A 24,194-nucleotide genomic window follows, 5' to 3' on the forward strand; every position below is an offset into this window, starting at 1 on the left:
AAAGCATTTAGTAAATCCTAATTTCAGGGATGACAAAGCACCTTTCAAAGAGCTCTGTGATGGGTTTGAGGAAAGAGTCTGATGAGCAGCTTTTAAATCAAGACAGAAGGGAAACAGTTCTATGGTTGTCAATTTCATGTTGTATTTGAAACCAGACCCGGTTCCCTTCTCCCCTGTAACCCCCCTCAGCCCTCACCGCATCCCCTGAAGCTCAGTCTGCCCATCTTTTGTTGTTTACAGTTTGCACTTGCGTGGTTCACAAGAGATGCCATGAACTTATAATAACGAAGTGTGCAGGCTTAAAGAAACAGGAAACACATGATGAGGTAAACATTTATAACATAAAAGTCTTGGTATTTTTTCGCCGTTATCCATACCCTCTAACCTTCTCAAAACGTATGTGTGTGTAACTTATTTGTATAAGCTCTTTTCTCTTCCTTCATTTGTTGAACAAAAACTTGGAGAGTTTATAACCCTTTGGAAAATATCAAAGGTTGCAAAGAGATTGAATTCTGTGTCTGTGGGCACGGTGCCACTGCTAGTTAAGTTCCAGGACTTAAGCCTATAGGGACAATATGCTGTAAATTTTATTTTGATTTCTCACTCTTGCCAGTAAATTGGGAGAAGCTGATTGGTGTGTGGGTGAAATATGGATTGCTTCTGGGCCCAGGAAGCCGAGTTAGCATTGTAGCAGGGCTGCCTATAATTCCAGGGAGGATGGATGGCAGACCATCAAACAGAATGATGATCCTGGCAAAAATACAGGGATTTAACTGACCATGTACTGGACTTCCATTCTGCTCTCTTAGATGAAGGCTAACTCATAATTCTAGCTGGTGGTCTTAAAAATAGGCAGGTATGGATAGAGTTGGCATAGTTTTACACAATCCATGCCAACTAGTAGAGGTACGTTGAAAGCTGATATCCTATTGGTGGTAAGCCAGGGATAGCATCTTTACCTGGAGGCCGTGAAAATGGAGAAGAGTAGGCAAATCCCAGCTATTTGGCAAAAGGAAATAGTATGATTTTGTGGCTGATTGGCTAGGAGTGGGATCGAAAGAAAAGGAAGGATCAAAGGTAACTTTGAGATTTTTTTTTTTTTGTGGGATGGGAAATTGAGAGAATGATGAGTGATGAGGTCTCTGACAGAAATGATGAAGAAAAACATAATTAGCGGCAAAAATATTGAGTGCATGTGTGCATGTGGGTGGTCTGCATTTATATTCAGGATGGTTGTTTACATTTACATATATATATATATATATATATATACACACACACAGAGAGATATATGGATGAGTATATATATAATGTGTGTATAAGTATACAACCTATTGTTTAATAATATAAATCCTATTGTTGTTCAGTCATTGTTATGTATGGCTCTTCATGATCCTGTATATCAGATATCCATGGGGTTTCTGTGGCAAAGATATTGCAGTGGTTTGCCTTCAGTTTTATGTAGGCAGAAGTTGTGATTTATCCAGAGTTACATGGATCTTAAATGTATAAGGTCAGATTTAGACTTTGATCTTTCTGACTCCAGGACCAGTACTCTATCCACTGCACTAAGCAGCTAGGTCTATAGACATAGACATAGACTAAGGTAGCATTACGGCATACTAGATGGAGGCCTCAGGCCTGGAACCAGAAACATCAGTGGCCAAAAACATCCCATTACTAATTTTTTTGGCATTAGGATGCTTTGACAGAAGTAGTGTTCAGGACAACAGAAACAATAATCCCACCTCTGGAGTATTACATTGAGTTCTGATACTACATTTTAGAAAGGACATTGCCCCAAAAGACCTCATCCAGAAGAGGCTAGCCAGGTTGGTGAAGCCATGTGAAGCCATATCTGCATTATATGCAACTTGGTCAAAGAAATTGAGAATGTTTAGCTTGAAGAAAAAAAGGTTTTGGAAGAGTAGTCAACAGGCTGACTGTCCGACACATACTTGAGAAAGCTGCACCCTTTAACATGGCCAAGAAGTGGTTCTGTAGCCTCTGCTTGATCTCTGGTCCAGGGGAGCCCAGTCGCTTCCCTGGAAGCCAGGAACTTTCCTAATTGGGCATATTTTCCTGACAGAAAGCTTAATTTGGCCTCTATAAATTCAGCCTCCCAGGACAAACAGAATAAATCTACACTCTTACACTTGACACCTCTTCAGGTACTTGAACACAGCTGCCAGATTCCCCCTAATTCTTTTCTGCTGCAGTCAAAACAGCCCCATTTACTTCAGCTGATCCTCATATGACTCAAGAAGTTTGAGCATTCTGATTGCCCTCCTGGATTCTCTCCAGCTTATCCATGTCCTTTTTAAACACTGGCGCCCAGAAGCAAACACAACGCTCCAGATGTGGTCCAAGATTAGACTTGTGCTTGGCTCCAAGGACAGGACTTAGTGATAGGTTAAAAGAGCAAGTGGTATCTGTTGAATTTAGTCAAACTGAGATGAAGTTGTTGAGAGGCAAATGTCAAGTAGATAATAGGAAAAACCCCTAATCAATAATCAGTTCCAAAGTAAAATGGACTTCCTTTAGGAGATACTGAGTTCTTTGTGGCTAAGAGTTTTCAAATATAAATCAAAATGATATTTATTGGGGAGATTATAGAGGGCCCTCTGTTCAGATGCTGGATTAGATAAAATGACTAATGATGTCTTCTACCCTCTGATCCTCTAATTTTGTAATTTTAAGGACCTAATTCTCTGAACTACCTTTTGATGGCCTTGCCATTGTTATTATAATTATTGTACATATTAGGATTGGACAGTTCAGATGCAAAATCTCTTCTTCTGGGAGGGAGACATGCTTTTTTTGTGGGAGACTTGGGCTAAGGTACATCTTACCTCTCAAAGGGTTTCCCCACATAATCCCAGTGTGCCCTATATCATCTCTGTCTGGATGGTATCAGTAAAAGGTGGGAAATTAGTAGTAATATAAAATTCTGACTATACAAAGAATTAGAAAGAGTCCCCCCTGAGATTATCTGGTTATATCACGTGCAAAATTTTTAAAATAAACTTCTTATGCAAACAAGTAAAAGGAGTAGAGTTACTCCTTTTAGTTAGAAAAGGGTCAAAAAAGGACTAGTAATTTATTAAAAGAGAGAAATAACAATATTAGTGGACATTTGTATAGCACTTTAAAAATGTTATCTCATTTTATCCTCACAATAACTCTAGGTGGTAGGTGCTATGATTATTCCCATTTTAGAGACTGAAGCAGAAAATGTTCTTGCCCTAGTTATACACCTAGGCTGGATTTGAACTCAGGTCCAATGCTTTATCCTTTGTGTATGCTATAAAGTGAAATCTTGAAATTTCATTAGTTTGCCCCCAAAATGGGAATTGACTTTTTCAAAGGTCCTCCTTTGGGAAGTGGTGCCAGGATTTCAAGCTATCATTTGGGTCTCCTGACTACTTGCCTTAGGCTGTACCCATTAGTCCTCATGCTCTTTGTGTTGTCACTTTCACAAACAGAAAATAGGAACAAGTAGGAGATATTGTAGAAATTATGTGTATTTCTAATTTTCTAAAGCACCAAAATGTAGGGCTGCTAGATGCCTCAGTAAATATAGTGATAGGCTTGAAGTCAGGAAGACTCATCTTCCTTTGTTCAAATCTGGCTTCAGACACTAATTGTGTGACCCTGAATAAGTCATTGTTTGCCTCAGTTTCCTCATGTGTAAAATGAGCCAGAGAAAGAAAAGGCAAACCATTCTAGTAACTTGACCCAGAAAACTCCAAATGGGGTCATGAAGAGTCAGACTAGACTGAAAACAATTAAATAACAAGATACTGAAATGCCTCTCGCTTGGAGGCAAGAATTTACCAGTATCCAGTAGAGTTGAACCGCAGAAGCATTCTTTAGACAGCCTGGTCTTATCATAAGTGGAGTCAAAGACATTGTGTTTGTATTTGTGAAGTTGGCTTGTGTCCATAGACAATAAGTTATTACTGCCTTAGAAAGTAGAAGTCTTTGGGATTCTTTGATAAACAAGAATAGAATCATCTTGATTAAGTGAAGGAAGTATTGAACTAGCAGTTCAGAAATCCTGATTTCTAGTCCTGGCTCTTCCAAAACTATATATCTTTGGACAAGCCACTTTTCTCTTGCCCTCTCTCTCTGAGATTCGGGTTGCCCATTTGTAAAATGAGATGTTTGGAATATTTGATCTCTAAGTTCTCTTCTAGCTCAATGAATGAATGAATTAAAAATCACTTATTAGGTGCTTATATACTGAGTGTTTGGTTGTTGTCCTTTGTTCCTGAAGAGGACCAAAATGACATCACTAATGCAAGTGTGAAAATAGTTCCTAGTCCCAATGAACTTACAGTCTAATAATGATGGAGACCCAAGAATCAGCTTCTTTTGTTTCTCTATCTTTGTAAAAATGTTTTCTCAAATTGGTTCCCCTTATCTTTCTCCTCTTGAGAGTAACTTTTTATATGTCAAGAAGGAGGTCACACTATCACCACACTGTCAAGTGAATCCAGACAATATTCAAGATTTCTCTTTCTTTCTTTTACTCTCTTCTCCTTTTCCTCCCCCTGAAACTTATCATTTCTCTGTGATTTCAACACTTTCCTTCCTCTCTTGGTCTTGTTCACTTTCTTTCCATCTCTCTCTGCATGTCCTTCTGCATGAGTTTCTTTTCCTCTTTATCTATTTGTAGAGAATATCTTCCCAGCCTTATTGGCATTGACCCCTCTCCTGTACTCCTCAAATAGTCAAACCTTTCCATCTTTAAGAGAGAATTCAAGCACCATTTTCTTTATGAAACCTTTCCTTCTCCCCTCTTGACTTTATATTTCTGCCATTATCTATCTATCTATCTATCTATCTATCTATCTATCTATCTATCTATCTATCTATCATCTATCTATCTATCTATCTTTATTTATTTATATTCATAAATATAGTTGTCTCCCCTATTAGAATGTCAGCGGACAAATTGTTTTAATCTTTGCATTTGTATCCCAAGGACCAAATTGTGCTTGGCAATTAGTAGATGTGTATTAATGATTGAAATGGAAACATGCCTTCTCTGTGCTTTGGAAGCCTGACCACAGAGGGTTTGCAGTAAATGTGATTTAAAAAGAATGTTGGAACTGATTCCCCTGAATAACTACAGAAGTGTTCTTTCTCCTTGGCCACTCACCTGGTATATGACACTGTCCTGGGGAATTTTCAGGGAAATGATGAGGAATAAGTAGAACTATGTAGAAAAATACATGAGTTACTCCACTATCTATATAATAAAAATGCATAATAATAAGGTAGGTTTGCCTAGTGTTTTAAGGTTTACAGAAGACTTCATACACATTATTCCATTTGCTTTGATATTGTCATCCTCATCTTTTATAACCCCTATAGATATTATCTCTTTTTTTTTCCAGATGAGAAAAGTAATAGAAGATTCTAAATGACTTATTCACACTCAGCTAGTAAATGTTAGATGGAAGGTTTGAACCCACATCTCTGCTAACTATAACTTCCATTATTTACTATGCTGCCTCTGAGTTTAGATTCAAATATATACAAATAAGGAACAGGCAATATACTCATGAGTGGAATAAATTTATAGAGCTGAGAAATTCAGGTAAGGCTTTAGCTAGCCAGTTTCTCACTCAGGTCAAATGATATTTAATATAATCTCATCTGCCCCAATAAGAGAGATGGTCTGGTTCTTGTGGTTTACTATCAAGGGATCTGACTGGTTTCTGGTATGGTAGAATAGCAACATGGAACCATTGTGTGCATATGGGAGTCTATGCTTATTTTGGGAGTTTTAACATTTTATCAGACAGCCCAAGCAAAGCAGCCCTCCCTCTTCTCCTTTGTTTTACATTCACAGAACAACTGGGAGGGATTTCCTTGCTCAGCCCACACTGAGAAGACAGCAGACAGTTGGGAAAATTACTCTCTCCATTTTATCACTTTTGCAAGCAGACCACAGGGTAGCTAGCTTTGGAAAGGCCGATGACAGCACCCCAGTCTCTATGATTGCCTAAGGTCCTTTTCTGAGGGGCAGTAGAGGCGCTAAAATCAGCATGTATCTATGGGAAGCAAGAGAAGAACATCTCAGTTCAAATTATCTAAAGCATTTTTCAATAAAAACTGCTAAAAATTAGACTTTTTGTTTCCTTAGAAAGGCAACATGGTATAGAAGAAATGGAATAGACATATGAGTTTAAACTTGATTTCAGATACTTTCTAGCTCTCTAATGGGCAAGTCATTTAATCTGTCTCATTCAGCTTTCTCATTTGTAAAATGGGAATAATAATAACTGTAGCCTTTTGGAGTCATTAGAATCTAATAAGGTAATTCATGTAATGTTCTAGTCAAACTATAAAACAGCATATAAATGTGAGCTATATAGATATCTATAAATATTTAAATGTGTTATTAATAACATTATATAATGTTACATACACACACACATATATATGTATATATATATATATATATATATATGATAATGACATTTATAACTATATCAAGTTCTTTCTCATCATTATTTTCTTTGGTCCTCAGAAATTATGTGGACTTTGATTGACAAATGAGAATCAGTATGGTATAGTGTTTAAAGTATCAGACTTGGAATTTGGAGGATATGAGTTCAAATCTTGCCTCAGTTTCTTTCTTCAATAAAATGATGGACTCAATGTCCTCTAAAGTCACTTCCACTTCTAAATCTATGACTTTATGATGTAATGAATTGTCTTTCTGAAGGTCATACAGAGCCAAGATTTGACCCCAATCCTGCCACCTCCCAGCCCATTGCCCTTTCACTCATATCACACAGCCTTCCACTTATTCTCTTCAAGTAGATAATCGGCTTTTTAAAACATCTTATTGCAGGGTACTGTCCAGGGTACTGTCCAGGGTACCGGAGGATTTACAAAAGAAATATTAGCCCTGCCTTCAAGGAGATTTCAGTCTAGGGTATTTGGGATTGGAAGGGGGAGAAGGACAGAAACCTAAGAGTGAAATAATGACAGTAATAGTCTATAATTCAATTTTGAGTTTGCACATTATAAGTGGAAGTTCAGAGGAAGGAAAAGTCAGAGAGGGCTTCTTGGAGGAGGTGGACCTTCAGTTGGCTCTTTAAGAAAAATGAATAGAAAAGGCAAAGAAAAATATCCTGCAGTTAATGAGGAGCCAGTTGAGCAAAGGCCCAAGCTTACAAAAAGACCCCATTCCAACTTGTTTGCCATTAGCATTTCACATCTGAGCCAGGATTTCTTATATGTGTGATACCCGTATTTTGCAGAAAGAAAGGAAAAAATACATTGGAATGAGAAGCATCTCTAGGAGGGCAAGTGTCCTGAGTAAGTCCTGTGTTCTACCTTCTTTGTAGGTGGGCTCCCAGCGGTTCAGCGTCAACATGCCCCACAAATTCAGTATCCACAACTATAAAGTCCCTACATTCTGTGACCATTGCGGATCCTTGCTCTGGGGTCTCTTGCGACAAGGTTTACAGTGTAAAGGTAAGGCGTTTTGGGGATGCTCTTTCCTTCCACCTTATTATTCCTCCTTACCAAAATCCCTCCTCTTTTTGTCTTAATATGAAAAACTCTAATTTGTAGATTTGGCCAAGAAGACAAGGAAGCTATATGCTTTGCAAATAGTGGCTACTAAATAAACATATATTACCTTGTTTTGTTTATTGAATTGATAAGACATTGTAACAATCAGCAAGAATTTATTGAACCCCAGTATATGAAGAATCCTATCCTAAGCACTTTAGGTGAAATACTGAAACGATTTAAAGCGTAATAATTGTCATTGAGAACTTATGATTTAACTGGGTGGACAGGACAAACACATGCATACACATATTTCCCAGTATCAATCAAATTAATTAATTAGTTAACAAAATTAAATAATGTAAATTGAGAACATAAGTATTAGAGTTAGAGAAAGGTAGAAAGCTCAGAGGGGAGGAGTTATCACCTAAGGATCTTCAGAGGAGGTAAGTCTAAAGTTGACTTTTGAAAGGGGATGTTGATGGACATAAATCATGATGGTACCTAGAGGCATCCGTAAAGTTTTATCAAGTGGAAATGTTCAAGAGTAGAAAACTATCCAGAGAAAGAACTGATAAGTAGAAGCATATATAGAATGATTTTACATGTATGGATAAATTGGATAGAGAGATATATACCTATTTTACATATTTATATATTTATCTTCCTCTTTGTATCTAATGATAGTCATTTCAAGGGCAGGAGGGATGGAAAGAGAAAAAGAAATTTACATGATGATTGTGTTGTAGATTTGAAAGGAATAGCAAGTTTTGCAAAACAGACTTGCAGTTTCACATATAATCATCTTCCCCCCCCCCCCTTAAACTGTACTATGTTATGGAAATGTTTGTTTTATTTTATAAATTAAAAAAAAGAAGTTATGTCACCCCATGAGGAAATGTAGGTAGATTACTCAGGGGTTAATTAATTTAATTCAATCCAACAATTATTTATGAGAATATATTTTTGAGTGTCCAAGGGGGGCTTTCAGGCCAATGTTTTACTCTATTGAATCAAATGTTTTTGAAAACAGGCAACAAACAGTAAGCACAATGGGGTCTTTCATTCTTAATATTTTGCTGACCTGAACCAAACTCAACATTAAGGAAGACTACAGAAAACAGATTGATTGCCTTGGGGTCTGGTTTAAAGTTTTTAACAACTAGAAGCTCTCTCTGAAACCAACATCCACTTTTTCATACATTACTGTTCTTCTGCTGATACTGTATGGCTTTGAGTCACAAGAAATGGGAACCACAGAGAATATGAAAAGGTAGTGATGAAGTGCAAGATAGAAGTGAGTGCATTGTGACCTATAACCAGTACAAAACTGCACAGGAGAAACAGTTTAAGGATATTGTCAGAATGATGCATGACAAGACAGAAGGTGGACAGTTTCTATAGTAAGAATAAATGGTCAATATTGAACAATGCCTGCCCTCCATTACTCTCCATACAGCTTTAAGAAATCTAGAGGGAAATCCTGCATCTCAGGGTCTGGTAGTCTCCTGTAGAAGATTTATGGGTGGTCACTGACCGCAATTACAAAGATAGGGAGCAAAGACAAGAAGTATAGAGAGATACTGAGAGATAAAATATCAAAGTATCCAGTTCTATCATTTGGTACATTCTGACCCATTCTGACCCATTTTACTATCTGCTTTTTTCACTGGGTCCTATCTCCCACTAATTATTGAGAAGGAATTGACTCTGAGGTCAGAGATACTTGCTTCTTAACTAAAAACTAAAACTAAAAACCTTCAGAATTTTGTCCAAATCTCTATTTCAGGAGGTTAATTTCCGTAGAATAGCAAGGAGCTTTTATGACAAGAATCTCCTGATTGCCTGCTATAGTTTATACCTAGGCCAATGGCTTTTACCTTCTGTATACAACGTGGAGAGGGAAGAGGGGAAAACATTGGTTGGAACAAATGTATATTATGGAAAAATTGTGATCTTCATGAAGCAAGAATCCTGGCAGACCATTTGTCAAATAATCAACTACTTGAGTATGTATAGTACTTCCACCATGTTCTAAGCACTATGTTAGATGCCATAGAGGGGCAGATGCCATGATCAATTGGGGAGGCAAGATAAATATACTTTAAATTATCAGAGAAAAATTTAAGATGGGATAAAATGGAAAATTGTGTGGCCCAAATTCAAGATGCCACAAACTTTCAGAGAAGCGAGAAAATAGTATAGGTTGGAGCACTCAAGAGGACTTCCTGGAGCAAATGGGACCTGAGTTGGATTTCTTATGATGGATAGGATTTGGATCAATAGATTTGTAAGGAAGGAAGAGTGAGAAACCAAAGAAGCTAAATTTGGTTTATTGAGAATTGAGAATGAACAATTCATTGGATCAGAAATAAGACCAGTGTGATTAAAGCACAGGGTTCATGGAAGGCAGCTTAGGGTAATGGCTTTGGAGCCTGAGAACTGAGTTCAAATTCTGACTCTTCTAATATTACCCAGGTGATTTTGCACAAGCCAGGTTATCTTACTAATCCTTATTTCTCTCATTTTCATTTTAATGATGTAAATGAAGGGGTCTGGAGTAGATGACCTTTAAGATACTTTTTAAAATCTTTTTTTTTCAATGTGTTAATATTTTTTGTTTTTATATCACTTTATTTTTTAAGTATGTTTTTCCCTTCTCCATCTAGGGCTCTAGTCATTGTATTAAAGAATTTAAAAAAGAGATGGAGAGAGAGAGAAAGAAAGAAAAAGCAGTTTGAAAATATTACCAACACATTAACCAAGTCTGTGTGTGTGTATATATATATATATATATGTGTGTGTGTGTGTGTGTGTGTGTGTGTGTATGTATATAGTATTCTAGGCAGTCCTCACTTCTTAAAAGACAGCAGAGAAGTATATTTTCTCATTTCTTCTTCAGAGCAATCGTTGGTCAGTATAATTACAGTATTCTGATTCTTTTGTGTTTTTCTTTCTACTTGCAGTTGTTTTTTGGGATCTGCATAATTAACTCTACTTCAGTTTATATGTCTTTTTGTGCTTCTCTGAATTCTTCACATTCATTATAGCTTCTGGCATTGTGAGATTCTGTTATGTGTGTGTGTGTATGTATGTGTGTGTGTATCCATTTCCCTAACATCCCATGTTAGGAGCAGTTGAAGACAAAGCTTCATAGGTGAAGTAAGAACAGATTGCAGACAGCCATGATGGGGCAGGAAACAGAAAACCTGTTCCTGTTTCTAATCAGGGAAGTGACAAGTAAAGTCAACAAGTATTTGCCCACTATGTATCAAATGGGACAGCTAGGGTGTCACAGTGGATAGAGTGTCAGGGTTGGAATCAGGAATATTTATCTTCCTTAATTCAAATCTGGCCTCAGACACAATAGTTGTGTGACCTTGGGCTAGTCATTTCACCCTGTTTGTCTCAGTTTCCTCATTTGTGAAATGAGCTGAAAAAGGAAATGGCCAACCGCTCTAGCATTTTTACCAAATAAACCCCCAAAAGGGTGACTAAGAGTTGAAGTGATGTGAAACAACTGAACAATGTTCCGAGTGCCATGCTAAGTACTGGAGACACAGTGAAAGGCAAAAATAGTCCCTTCCCTAAGGAGCTCACATTTTCCTGGGAGAGCCAATATGCAGACATTCATGCAAGAGCTATGCCAGGCCAAGTGGTGGTAATCTCGCAGGGAAGTGATTTGCATTGAGAGGAATCTTGTAGAAGATGGGATTTTACTAAGACTTGAAGGAAGCTAAGAGGTAGAAAGTAGGAAGCACAGAATTTTAGATAGGAAGGACAGGCAGTGTAAAAGTAGAGATGGGAAATTGAAGGTCATATACAAAAAACAGCATGGAGGCCAGTGTTGCTTAGGATAGTGGGGCCTCTGGGAAGATAAATCTTGCATGGGCTATTTGCTCCTACTTGTCACCAGGAAGAAAAAGAAACTTTCCCGGAATGAATGGCAGAAAATAGCACTGCTTTGGCTAGGATAGGGCACCAATGAGGTGATGTCTGATTTTTTTAAATAAATAGCTTAAGCGAGTTGTTGATTTGTGCCAGAAACTAAAATGTAGACACTGTCATTTCTGAAATATTAATGTGCCCAGAGCCCAGCCCCTGACCATCAAAAGCACCCTCATTCCAGCATTGCCAATAACAGAGAATCACAGCTTCTCGGAGCTTAGTTAGAAATAGGAGAAAGCCTGATCTTTTCTGGGGTTCTTTTATACATGGAAAAAAAATTCCATAAATCTCTTTGGTTTCTCATTAGCTTCTGTCTTTATCCAGTGTGAATAGCGAAGTCCTTAGACCATATTCTGATCATATACAATATTTCTTGTGTTTTTCTAGTAGTCACCCTACCAAATCTCAAAACTATTTCTCCAACCTCCAATTCTTTTCTCTAAGACTACTATAGGGTTTCCCCCTTTCTGCAATGCCTTGATTCTCACTTTGACCCCTGAGATGGTGCCTAAAAAAATATTCTAATAGATGCCTTTCAATATAATTGATTCCCTTTTTTAGTACTTTGTATTTTATTTTATAAATTTAAAAATGTTATTCTGAGTATGTGTTCATAGGTTTCACTAGATTGTTTTGTGTATGTGTGTGTGTGTATGTGTGTGTGTGTGTGTGTGTGTTGTGTTGGAGGTATCTGTCACAAAAAAAGTAGTTAGGTCTAAAAATTGGAAGAATATCAAGTACTCATAGATAGACTGAGCTAACATAATAAAAATGACAATTCACCTAAATCACTAGACTTATTTTGTGCCCTACCAAACTCCCAAGAAATTACTTTTTAGAGTTAGAAAAAATAATAACAAAAATTCATCTAGTTAAACAAAAAATTAAGAATTTCAAGGGAATTAATGAAGAAAAAAATGCAAACAAAGGTGGCCTAGCTGCACCAGACCTAAAAGCATATTATAAGACATCGATCATCAAAATTCATTTCTGAATCAGGCTGTAAGATTTTTAAATTGTAAAAATTATTGTTTAATTATTATTATTGTTTATTTATATTTATATATTATTATTATTATTATTGTTTAATTCAGTGTGTTCAAGATAATTTGGGTAGTAAAGTAGGTGAAAGTCATGTGTCCTATTAAGAACAGAGCATCATTCTAAATAGGAACAAAATACTGTAATTGCATTCACAGTGGAGGGAGATTTCTCTACCTTGATTACCTGTTAACACTAGCCAGTATACTAAGGTGTTTATACTATTAACTTTTCTTTTATACATAAAAAATGGAAATTTAAAAAAAAAAAAAAAAAAGAGCAGTTATATGGGGCATGCAGTGGATAGAGTACCAGCCCTGAAGTCAAAAACAAAAACCAAAAAAACAAACAAAAAAACCAAGTAGATGATTAGAGTGATGGGCTTAAGGTCAGAAAGACCTGAATTCAAATTTGGTTTCAGATGCTTACTAGTTATCTAATCCTGGATGAATCATTTGACCTCAGTCTGCCTCAATTTCCTCATCTATAAAATAGAAATAATAATGTCCCTCCCTCCCAAGTTGTTGTGAGGATTAAAGGAGATAATGTTTGTAAAATGCTTTGTAAACCTGTTTGTAATTGTTTTTCAGTAGTTTCAGCTGTGTCTGACTCTTTGTGACCTCTTTGAGATTTTCTTGGCAAAGGTCCTGGAGTGATTTGCCATTTCCTTTTCCAGCTTATTTTATACATAAGGGAACCCAGGCAAACAAGTTAAGTGACTTACATATCTTCACACAGTAAGTGGATTTGAACTTAGGAAGATGAGTCTAGCTGATTCTAGGCCTGGTGCTGTATCCACTGTACCATCTAGCAGCCCCTGTAAACCTCAGCATGCTGGCCAACATTATTGTCATTATTGTGATGATGATTATTAAGAACTCCTGCACTAATGTGTTACCAGATAAAAGTTTGATTTGGAATACATTCAGGATTATTTGCATTTAAATGGGACAGTGTGCACCTTTAAAATGAAAAAAAATGATTCTCTAATTGTCAAATTTCACATATAACAGGGCTCTAGTGTAAGTAATATTGTCTTGCAATTCGAGTCAGGGGTAGCATTCATAATCCTTTTAGAAATTGCTCCTATCACATCAGCCTTTTGTCTCCTTGCAATATCTGTCCCAAATTGAGCTTCAGCTGAATAACTTCCTTCTTCCTCCTCTTGCCCCGGAGAATCTGTGTTGCTCATGTGTGTGCACGTTTCACTCCTCAAGGGCCCAGGGGCCCACATATAAAGGACCAAGGTCAAAAAGATCCCCAAACCCCTCATATCCTGGTTGTCACTATCTTTCTTTCTGTTAAGTTCTGCCCTGAAAGGAAGATTTCCTTGTCTGAAGAAAGATCTCAGTCCCAAAACAACGGAGAAGTTTCCTTCTCACTATTAAAGTGGGACTTCCTGTTTTTCCCCCACTTTTAGTTCCCAGGTCCCCTGTTTACCTTCCCAGGAAATTTGCCTTCTCAAGGGAGTTATTGTTCACAACTGGTCCCAGCCCTTTCCTACCTCCTTAATGGGCTACATTTAGCTGAGAGATGAATTTGGTTCTTTAATCTCATTTATGTTTCTTTACTCACCATTTTCTTCCCATTGAAAAGTTACTTCAAAGAATCTCAGAAACTTAGAATTTGAAAGGACTTTTAGAATTGTATAATCCAGATTCTTCTTTACTTTCCCCTCTCATTTTATATAAGGAACTGAGGCTACAAGAGAGAAAATGACTAAACTTATGAGGCCAAAGATATTATTCACTTTTTTGACATTTCTTGCCTCTCTTGAGAAATAGGCAGAAGTAGTGGAGATGAAGGTGATGGTCTAGGATGGTAGGAACAGTTGGTACTAACATGTGTCTGAGCCAGCTTAATTGTTATATGAACTGTGGACTGAATCTGAATATAGGAACCTCCCAAGACCCTGGCTTTGTCTAACAGATGAGGAAAGATCCCCAAAATAGCTTGCAAAGATTATACAGCAAGTTGGGAATGGAACTGGAATTAGAACCCAGGTCTATCAATAGCTTGCCTTGTATTTCTGTCACAATACCATGGTACCTAGGCCATATATGTGTGTGTACTAGAGAGCAGTGTTTCTGGAGGGTCACTTGTAGATTTCTCTTTAGGGAAGGGAACACATTCAAGCACAGAGAGGATTATGTGTGTGCAAAGAAATGATTCCTCATTCTTCCCTTTAGTTCCATAAACCAAGGGTCCACCAAAGTAGCTATATCTCTCTCCCTTGACTCATCCTTTGTTCTCCTTGAGCATCACAAATGTTATTTAACTTATTAGAAATATGCCTCAGCCATTCTCAGAAGCATCTGCATAATTTTCTTGCTATAGATTTGTGATTTTTTTTTATTGAGATGATTTAATAAATATGAGTAGCCCTTTAGCTGGATAACGAATCTGTATTGAGAAAGACCTGAATCCAAATAGTTCTTCAGATTCTTACTAGCTTTGTAACACTGAAGTGTCACAAGTAATTTACCCTAACTCTCACAGTTTTCTATAATCTATCTATAATATATGAGGGGGGAGGAGGAAGAAGGAGAGAGAGAGAAATATATCTAAATCAGCCTCCTTATAATTCCCTCCTACTGCTCCCACTCCCAACTCTTCCTTCTGGTGCCAGACAGAAGAAGTTTCATCACTTTTCTACATAACACCTCTAGAAATTGGATCTTATATCTAGAATTGGAGGAAGGCCTTGGTGTCCAGCTCCTTCATTTTACAGGGAAAGAGGCTATTAGGATCTAGAGCCATGAAGTGTCTTGCCCAGTAGATATCTATTCTGTTCCCTCCAAGTCTTCTCTCCCTAATTAGTCTCAGTTCTTTTAATAGCTCCTCATACCCAAGACCTTTTCCTAGCCTGGTTGCCCTTCTTTGGCTATTTTCCAGCTTGTAACCTTCCTGAAAGGTGTCACCCAGAACTGAACACAGTATTTCCTGTATGGTCTGACCAGGGGAGAGTAAGCAGGAGCATAACTTCTAAGGTCCCGGGGAATTTTGATCTGGGAAATAAGAGTGTGACCCAATGGAAAGAAAGTCAAAAAGACTAGGTACAAGTCTATACTTTTTCAAATATTAACTCACTATAATTTGACTGCTGTGGCTCTCATTTTAGCCCCTGCTGAAATTTTCCATTCCTGGTGTTTTCCTCCAAGCTTACATACCTAAGTGTCTGGCTATTTGTGTTTTTTTTTTTTTTAATTGAATTTTACTTGGTATTCACACAACAAAATAAATATAAGTGGTCATTTCATCAGAAAATTAAGGATATCATGGTGATGATGATTTTTATTTTCTACAGCCCAGTCAACACTGATATATAGCATATTAATTAGATATATTCATTATCTATGAGTCATTATTTCTTGCCAAACTCCTCATTTTACAACCTTGATTCCTCTTCACCTCATTTTGTGGGCTGGGCCTAATTTAGATTGGTCTCTGGTAGTTTAGATTCAATAATGGAATAAAATGAGAACCTAACTGGTCATTCAACAAGTGACAAAAAAGAAGTTTACTTAGCATAGCATAAGAAAGATATTTAACAAATATATTCTGTAAGGACTTAATATTGATTTTGCTGTTCATCCACAGTCAATTAATCCATAGAAGTGGGATTTCTTTTGTGGCCTTGGGTCTTCTGGCATTCAGGAAGTTAGGTGAATCAGTCAGTCAACAAGCATCTGTTATGTACTTATTACTATTTGGCATTGTGTTGGGGGACACAAATATCAGCAAAGAAGATAAGATAGTTCCTGCCCTCGAGGAGATGACAGTCTAATGTGGATAAAACTACATAAAAAAGGGGAGCTGAGATGAGGTGGGAACCCCCAGGAAGACCAAAGAATGAGAGATGACTAGTCTGGACCCTCTTTCAAAATGGAGGTTTTGAGAAGAACTAACCAACCTCAATAAACTGAGTCAACATTGGGAGAGTGCACTTAAGGAAAAGAATTAACCTAATCTGTGTAAAGTAGGGTAGCCCCGTTGATTAAGCCAAGCATTGGAAACATATTCATTTCATATCCCACCTATCTGTCTTCATTCAAAGATTCTGATTTAAGTCTCCCTGATCCCCTGCATTATATTTAGAATTTTTCTGCATTCAAAAATTCTGATCTAAATCTCCCGAGCCCTTTTTGTCCCCTTCTTATAATGAAAACACATACTTTTGTATTTTTTTCCAGGTATATCTGATACACTCTTTAGGTAGCCCTCTGTGTCCCACATGTCAGGCCAGGGAAGTAAAAGCCTACTGCCCTTGGAGGTAGAATAGTTGGAATTTTCAGCAGAACAAGACAAGTAGAGGGCACCAGCTTTTGTTCAAATCTCTCTCACTGATATCAAGACAACATGGCACAGGAGAATGAATGTTGGATTTACAATAGTAGGCAGATCACTCAGAGGGCAAATTTTAGCTCTGCTCTTTGTTATCTGTTGACCATGGACAAGACACTTGACATCCCAGGGTTTCAGTTTATTAATCTGTAAAGGGTCTATAACTTCCCTTCCAGCTCTCATCCTGTGATTTTATAATCCTATGATAATAGTGATCTCTTGGCTTTGACAGAATCTGCAATAATCCTGACTCCCTCAGGATAAAATAATCTTAGTTTTGATATTAGCTATGAAAATGTATATATTTATATTTATAATATTTAATATTTAAAATTATATAATATTATGTAAAACATATACATTTAATAATTCATGAAACAGTATTTCCTTATATAATAAAATGGGAAAAGGATAAATGGGGAGAAAAGAGAGGAGAGAAGTTAGGAAAAGGAGAAAGAGGGAGAGAAGTGAAGAGAGAAGGAGAAGATGAGAAAGAAAGGAGAGGATAGAGTAGGAGGGAAAGGAAAGAAATGTAAGACAGAGAAAAGAGAAGAAGAGAAAGAAGAGGTAGGAGAGAGAAAGAGATGATGAGACGGGGGAGAAGAGAAAGGCATGGAGAAACAGACAGACAAAAACAGAGAGAAAGAGAGACAGAGACACACAGAGAGACAGAAAGACACACACACACACACACACACACACACACACACACACACACACACACACAAAGACAGAGAGAGAAAGTTGTCAATTGAAGTGAAGAGTTGAAGATAAATTCTAGGGTTGCAAATCTAGATGACTAGAATTGTTATACCCTTGACATAAAAAAGGAAAATTCAGAAAAAGTTTTCTTCTTCTTCTTCTTCTTCTTCTTCTTCTTCTTCTTCTTCTTCTTCTTCTTCTTCTTCTTCTTCTTCTTCTTCTTCTTCTTCTTCTTCTTCTTCTTCTTCTTCTTCTTCTTCTTCTTCTTCTCCTTCTCTTCTTCTTCTTCTTCTCCTTCTCCTTCTTCTCCTTCTTCTCCTTCTTCTCCTTCTTCTCCTTCTTCTCCTTCTTCTCCTTCTTCTCCTTCTTCTCCTTCTTCTCCTTCTCTTCTCTTCTTCTTCTTCTTCTTCTTCTTCTTCTTCTTCTTCTTCTTCTTCTTCTTCTTCTTCTTCTTCTTCTTCTTCTTCTTCTTCTCTCTCTCACTCTCTCTCTTTCTTTTCTATCCCTCTCCTCCCCTCTCCCCTCTTTCACCATTCATTATTCCTCTCTCTTACCTTCTCTCATCTCCTTTCTCTTCCACTATCTCATCTTCTTTCTCACCCTCTCTTCTTCTTTCTCCCTCTCTTCTTCCCCTTTCTCCTTTTCCTAACTTCTCTCCTCTCTTCTCTCTAAGCTTTGAAAGAAGAGAAAGAGGCTCTTATATCTCTTGGACTATTGAAATAGCCTTCTAATAGGTCTTCCTGAATCCAGGTTCTCCCTTCTCCATTTCATTTTCCAAAGATCTAGCAAATTAACACAAAAACTGTACAACATTGTCATTCCTCTGCTCAGGAAATTCTAATGGTTCCCTCTTGCCTCTATGATATGTACAAATGTATCCCCATTTGTATTTAAAACATTTCTGAAATAGCTGCTGCCCACCTTTCCAAGCTTATTGCTCCTTATTTCTCTTCATGTACTGTGAACCAAACATGTACCAAACTGATTACCTGCTGTTGCCCAAACTAGGAATTTCATTGCTTGTCTCACCCCCTCCTCACCTTTGACTCTTAAAATTCCTAGCTTCTTTCAAAACACCATCTCCTATATGAAGCCTTAGTACCTTCCTTCAGGTACTAATTGTACCTCCTTCTCTATAAATTGCATCTATGTTGTAATTATGTATATATGTAGGAGTTGTTTTCCCTTTAGAATTTAAGCTTCTTTAAGGAAAGGACTGTTTTAGTCTTTGTACCCCCAGTGCCTGATCCATAGTAAAAAATAAGTAAACTTATTGTAAACACAAGTAAGAAACGTATTGCCTGGGTCATTAATTCTCTTCCACCAGCTTCTGTCTGTGTAAATGTGCAGGGGCCAGAAGCCAACATGTGGCTCCACATGATTGCCCCAGTTCACCAAACTCTACGGAAAATGAGCTCTTATACTTATAAAGTCTGTAGATTTTTCATTTCAACAATTTACACATTAATTAAGCATCTGCTGTATGCCAAAAAAATGAAAATTAACTACCTCTGTATCCAAGTAGTTGATAAGAGGAGTTACTAAAAAGAGGAAATTCTAATAGAAGAGGAATGGTATGCTCACACATGAATATGATATGAAGAAAAATATGGTTAGGGCTAATGAGAAATGGAGACAAAATAATATTAGAAATCTGAGGAGGGAGATACCATTGTTCTCCCAAGGAGGTCAGAGAAATTTCCTGGAAGGAGCTAATCTCTGAGCCACTTTCCCAACTTTGTGTCACATGACCTATTTTCCTTAAAGTATGCAGAGGGAAATTCAAATTTCCCTCCATTTAAAATAAAGCTGCTTTTTCTCCCAGGAAGTCAAAAAAACTTATTTAAAAAAAATCAAAGATTTTGTTGTGATCATCTGGCCACATATCAGACATGTAGATTTAACATATGAACACAAGAGGGCACTAATGGTTAAATTATATAATTATATGGCTACCCTAGAATACCAAAAGGAATTGTGATGGGTGTGCTCTTCATCTAAGCATTTTGCAAACTTTGCCTGTCTTACAACATCAACTTAATGAGTTGCAATAGTTTCTCCTCTGTCACCTGCTATGTTTCTGGTGATGAAGGTCCCTGAACTCAGATAGTTGAATTCCTAAACAATAGCTATTCAGTCTATTCCTGAGCTCCAGCTAAATAAACCCTTTTCAGCTTGGTGGGACCTACAGAGTTCACATACTGCTCACATACTTAACAAATCTAGCACTAAGAGACATCATGTAAGATCTTAGCAGGTTTTTGTAGGAAGATTTTTAATAACCAGTTTCTCCCTCCCTACCCCCACCTCCTGTTCTGCCCCAAAGACAATGGATACACTATTAAGTTTAATCTGATTGTCAATATTTTCCCTACTGCTTTCTTAAGTCAAGACAATCAATGAGGAAAAAAATCAAGCCCTATATCTGCAGATTTCTAGAGCTCAGATTGAATATTTAACAAATTGCAAACTGGTATAAGCTGTCTCCTCTGAATCTTAGAGATCTATATTTGCCTGTATCTATCCTTCCTTTTCTTTTTAATTCACAATCAAAGAATCAAATATTTTGTAAATCTATTATTGTGTTAGTCCCTTTTCTAGGTGTTGGGGATACAGAGAAAAAAGTGAAATAGCTCCCACCTTCAGGAAGGGAAAGCTTATATTCTATCAGGGAGACAGCAATAGATATGTGTGTACATGTGTTTATCCAAGACATCACCTACATGATGGCATTAGCTCTTTTCAAGAAGAAAGGATAAACAACAATATATTCATATATCAAAAATCTTCATAATATATTCTATTCATATGCATGTGAATGTATATAAATGAAAATAAATAGAAAATAGTTAAATATGAGACAGAAAGAGAAGGGACTAATAACTGGGAATGCTTGGGAAAGCCTTCCCAATCATGGCACTTGACCTGCCTCTCCAAGGAAAAGAAGAACTTTCAGAAGTGAGAAAGAAGAGCCTTCTAAGCATGAGAGATGGAGTACTTTGTGAGAGGAACAGAGAGAAAGCCAGTTTGTCTGGACCATAAAAACCTGAATTGATGGGTTCGTTAATAGGTAGGGCATTGTAAAGGGAGAAAGGCAGCTCTTTCTGGAAGGAGTTAGGAGAGCTAATGTCTGCTTCCATTAGCCTACAATCACATCTAATTATCCGGGGGGTGGGGGGGGGTGGGAGGGGAAATGACAATACTATGTGCAGACAGCACAGCTAAAGTATTAGAGCATATATAAGGAGTTTATTTAAAAATAATTCAATTTCTTGAGATGACTCCCAATGAGAATGTGAGAGGCAGTAGTAGCTTTCTTTTTCTAAGAAACCAGACCTGAAGTGTCCCCAGGGTAATTGGCATCTTGGTTTGAGTGGTGTAATTCATTTCCTCTCCAAACTGGGTATGACATCTCCTTCCCTTAGGCCAGTGACCCAGCCATTCATGGAGAGCAGGTGGCCTGGTGCATGCCATTCTGCTTGGCTTCTGCTCAGCTCCCCTATTAACCCTTGGTGAGCAGCATTTGAGCCATCCATCCAGATGGACAATTTGAGAGTAAAACAAGGAAAGTAATTTCTAAAGTCATAAATTTTTAGAGTCGAATAGACTTCAAGGGCCACATAGTCCAACTCAGTCAAAAAGGAATCCCCACTTTTGTTATGCCTGACATATGATAATAATAACAATAATAGTAAACTAATATTTATGCAATGCTTACAATGTATCAGGCACTGTGCTAAGTGTTTACAATTATTATTTCATTTGTTCCTCACAACAATCCTGGGAAGTAGCTACTGTTATTTTTCTCATTTTATAATTGAGGAAACTGAGAGAAAGTTGTGATTTGCCCAGGATCACACAGCTAGGAAGTGTCTGGGGATGGATTTGAACTCAGGTATTCCTAATCCTGAGTTGAGTCTTCTATTCACCCAGTCTCTGTCTCTGTCTCTGTCTCTTTGTCTTTGTTTCTCTGTCTGTCTCTGTCTCTCTCTCTCACACTCACCCACACCCAGCCCCCACAATTTCTCTCTGTCTCTATCTGTCTCTCCCTTTTCCCACCCCTCTCTCCCTCTTTTCATCTCTCTCTCTCTCTCTCTCTCTCTCTCTCTCTCTCTCTCTCTCTCTCTCTCTCTCTCTCTCTCTTCTCTCTCTCTCTCTCTCTCTCTCTTCTCTCTCTCTTTCTCTCTCTCTCTCTCTCTCTCTCTCTCTCTCTCTCTCTCTCTCTCTCTCTCTCTCTCTCTCTCTCTCTCTCTCTCTCTCTCTTCCCCTCTACCCTCTTTCATCATCATCTCTCTCTGTGTCCTACCCTCTGGATGCCTCACTTTCTCCATCTGAGCCATCTGGGTACAGTGGCAAGATATAGTTCAGGAAGACATAGCTGACTTAATTGCCTCTTATGCAGCAGTGAATCAAGAATCTTTAACATTCTAGTTGCCTTCAATAATGTCCTTCAAATATGGCATCTAGAACTTATCAGGACAGAACATTTGGAAATCCTCATTCCTATTATCTATGACTCTTACCCGAGTCAAGATCACAATAACTATGGTGACTATCTCATAATGAATTTGTAATCTAATTAAATCCCAAGATTTTTTAAATCTCTGGACAAACTAATGTCCTTCATTCTGTGAGACTGACTTCAAGTATGAGACTATATATTCATTTCAACCTACTAGATTCAGTCCAATTCTCTAGCATGTTGTTTCTTTGTTTTTTTGGAGGGTGGCTCTTAACTCTTTTCTTGTGTATTATTTTACCTCCTAGCTTTGTGTCATTTGCAAATTTTAGAAGCATGTCATTGATACCTTTATCCAAGTCACTGATTAAATTATTAGACAGCATAGACCCAAGTATAGGCTCTTTTATTCTATTTCAGTCCATTAAGTCAAAATTAATTTTTTGCACCTGTCAATTCAACCAATTTGAAATCCAATTGTATTACTTAAAACTATCTTCCTTCCCCTATTTTGGCCCCCTGGTGCACCAATTCAATTTTACATTTTCTTCTACTGTTGAATGTCTTGTACTACTACTACTACTTCTACTACTACTACTACTACTACTACTACTACTACTACTACTACTACTTCTACTACTTCTACTACTACTATGACTACTACGACTACTATGACTACTACTACTATTACTATTACTGCTACTACTACTTCTACTACTTCTACTACTACTATGACTACTACGACTACTATGACTACTACTACTATTACTATTACTGCTACTACTACTACTACTACTACTACTACTACTACTACTACTACTACTATTACTAACAAAACAACAACAACAACAATCAGAAGCAAAATTTATAAAGCTCTCACTGTATGCTAGGCACTGTGAGAAGCACTTTACAAATGTTATCCCTTGTGTTTATCACAATCCTGGAAGGTAGGAACTATTATTATCTTATGTTCTGTTTTCCTCTATTCACAATAAAATCTAGCTATACTGGCCCATACTGGTTAATGACTGTTCGTTCTTCCACATGATACCCTATCTCTTGTCTGTGAACTTTTGCTCTGGCTGTTCATTGTGCCTAGTAATACTTTCCCTCTTAAATCTCCAACTTTTAAATTCCTTGGCTTCTTTTAAGATTCATACTTAGTTTGAAAAATCTACAATAAAAAATTCTCTCCTCTAGGTGACTTTTTCTGCTTTTCCTCAGTATTAGTACTTTCCCTTCCAAGGTTATATTCCATCTACTTCGGATTTATCTTGCATGGTCTGACTTATATATGTTCTTTTCCCTATGAGATGCTTAATAAATGTTGATTGATTCTTTTTTTTTTGGGGGGGGGGTGCTGAGGCAATTAAGGTTAAGTGACTTGCCCAGGGTGACACAGCTAGGAAGTGTTAAGTGTCTGAGTTAAGATTTGAACTCAGGTCCTCCTGACTTCAGGGCTGGTGCTCTATTCCCTGCACCACCTAGCTGCCCCGATTGATTCTTTGTATTTGATTTGATTTGATTGATTTGATTCTAGTACATAGATGAGTGTTTTCTACGAAGTAAATGCTTAGTATGTTATTATTGACTAATTTTTCATTTTTTTAAGTAATAAACCCATCACATAATATAAATGATATTTTTAATGAAAAACTATATTTCTCTAAAACAAAAAATAGTGAAAGAGATTAGCATTGTTTTTATAGAAAATCTCTTTTATGTCTGTCTTAATAGAATCTCCTCTCTGTTTCTGTATTCATTCTATTGTGATTCATTGTTTTGGTTGAAATATAAGAAAAATCTAGCTTCACACATATATAATTGAAAATAATAGGCAAATAACATCTTAGTGTTATTATGAAAATCATTTTAACTTCATGAATCTTCAGAAAAGATCTCCAGGACCTCCAAGGATCCATAGATCCATAGTTTGAGAACTATTTCCTTGGCTGCATCCTTAGCTGAGTTGCTAATTTCAGATCCACCACTTATATAACTCATTTCTCTCTCCAATGGAGATGCTGTGGTTAGAAATTCTCCTCTTGGCATAAGGGATGGTAACTCTCTTTAATCAGTATTCTCATTCAATGGAGCTTTCTTCAGTTTCATCAATCCAGTCCTTTTTCTTAATCAAGGCTGCACCAGAAGGTACAAAAAC

The 24,194-nt window shown here is 37.2% G+C and overlaps 1 protein-coding gene across 1 annotated transcript in view; it reads left to right on the top strand.

Annotated features, from left to right (window-relative positions):
• PRKCE (protein kinase C epsilon) overlaps positions 1-24,194 on the top strand; it is a gene marked incomplete in the record, with an annotated part of 664,757 nt that overhangs the window by 402,974 nt on the left and 237,589 nt on the right. Inside the window, 2 exon segments of the mRNA XM_074286727.1 lie at positions 241-326; positions 7,371-7,500. Coding sequence (XP_074142828.1) covers positions 241-326; positions 7,371-7,500 — 216 coding nt within the window.

This window comes from Sminthopsis crassicaudata, chromosome 2 (genome assembly GCF_048593235.1).
Source record: "Sminthopsis crassicaudata isolate SCR6 chromosome 2, ASM4859323v1, whole genome shotgun sequence".
NCBI classification, from domain to species: Eukaryota; Metazoa; Chordata; class Mammalia; order Dasyuromorphia; family Dasyuridae; genus Sminthopsis; species Sminthopsis crassicaudata.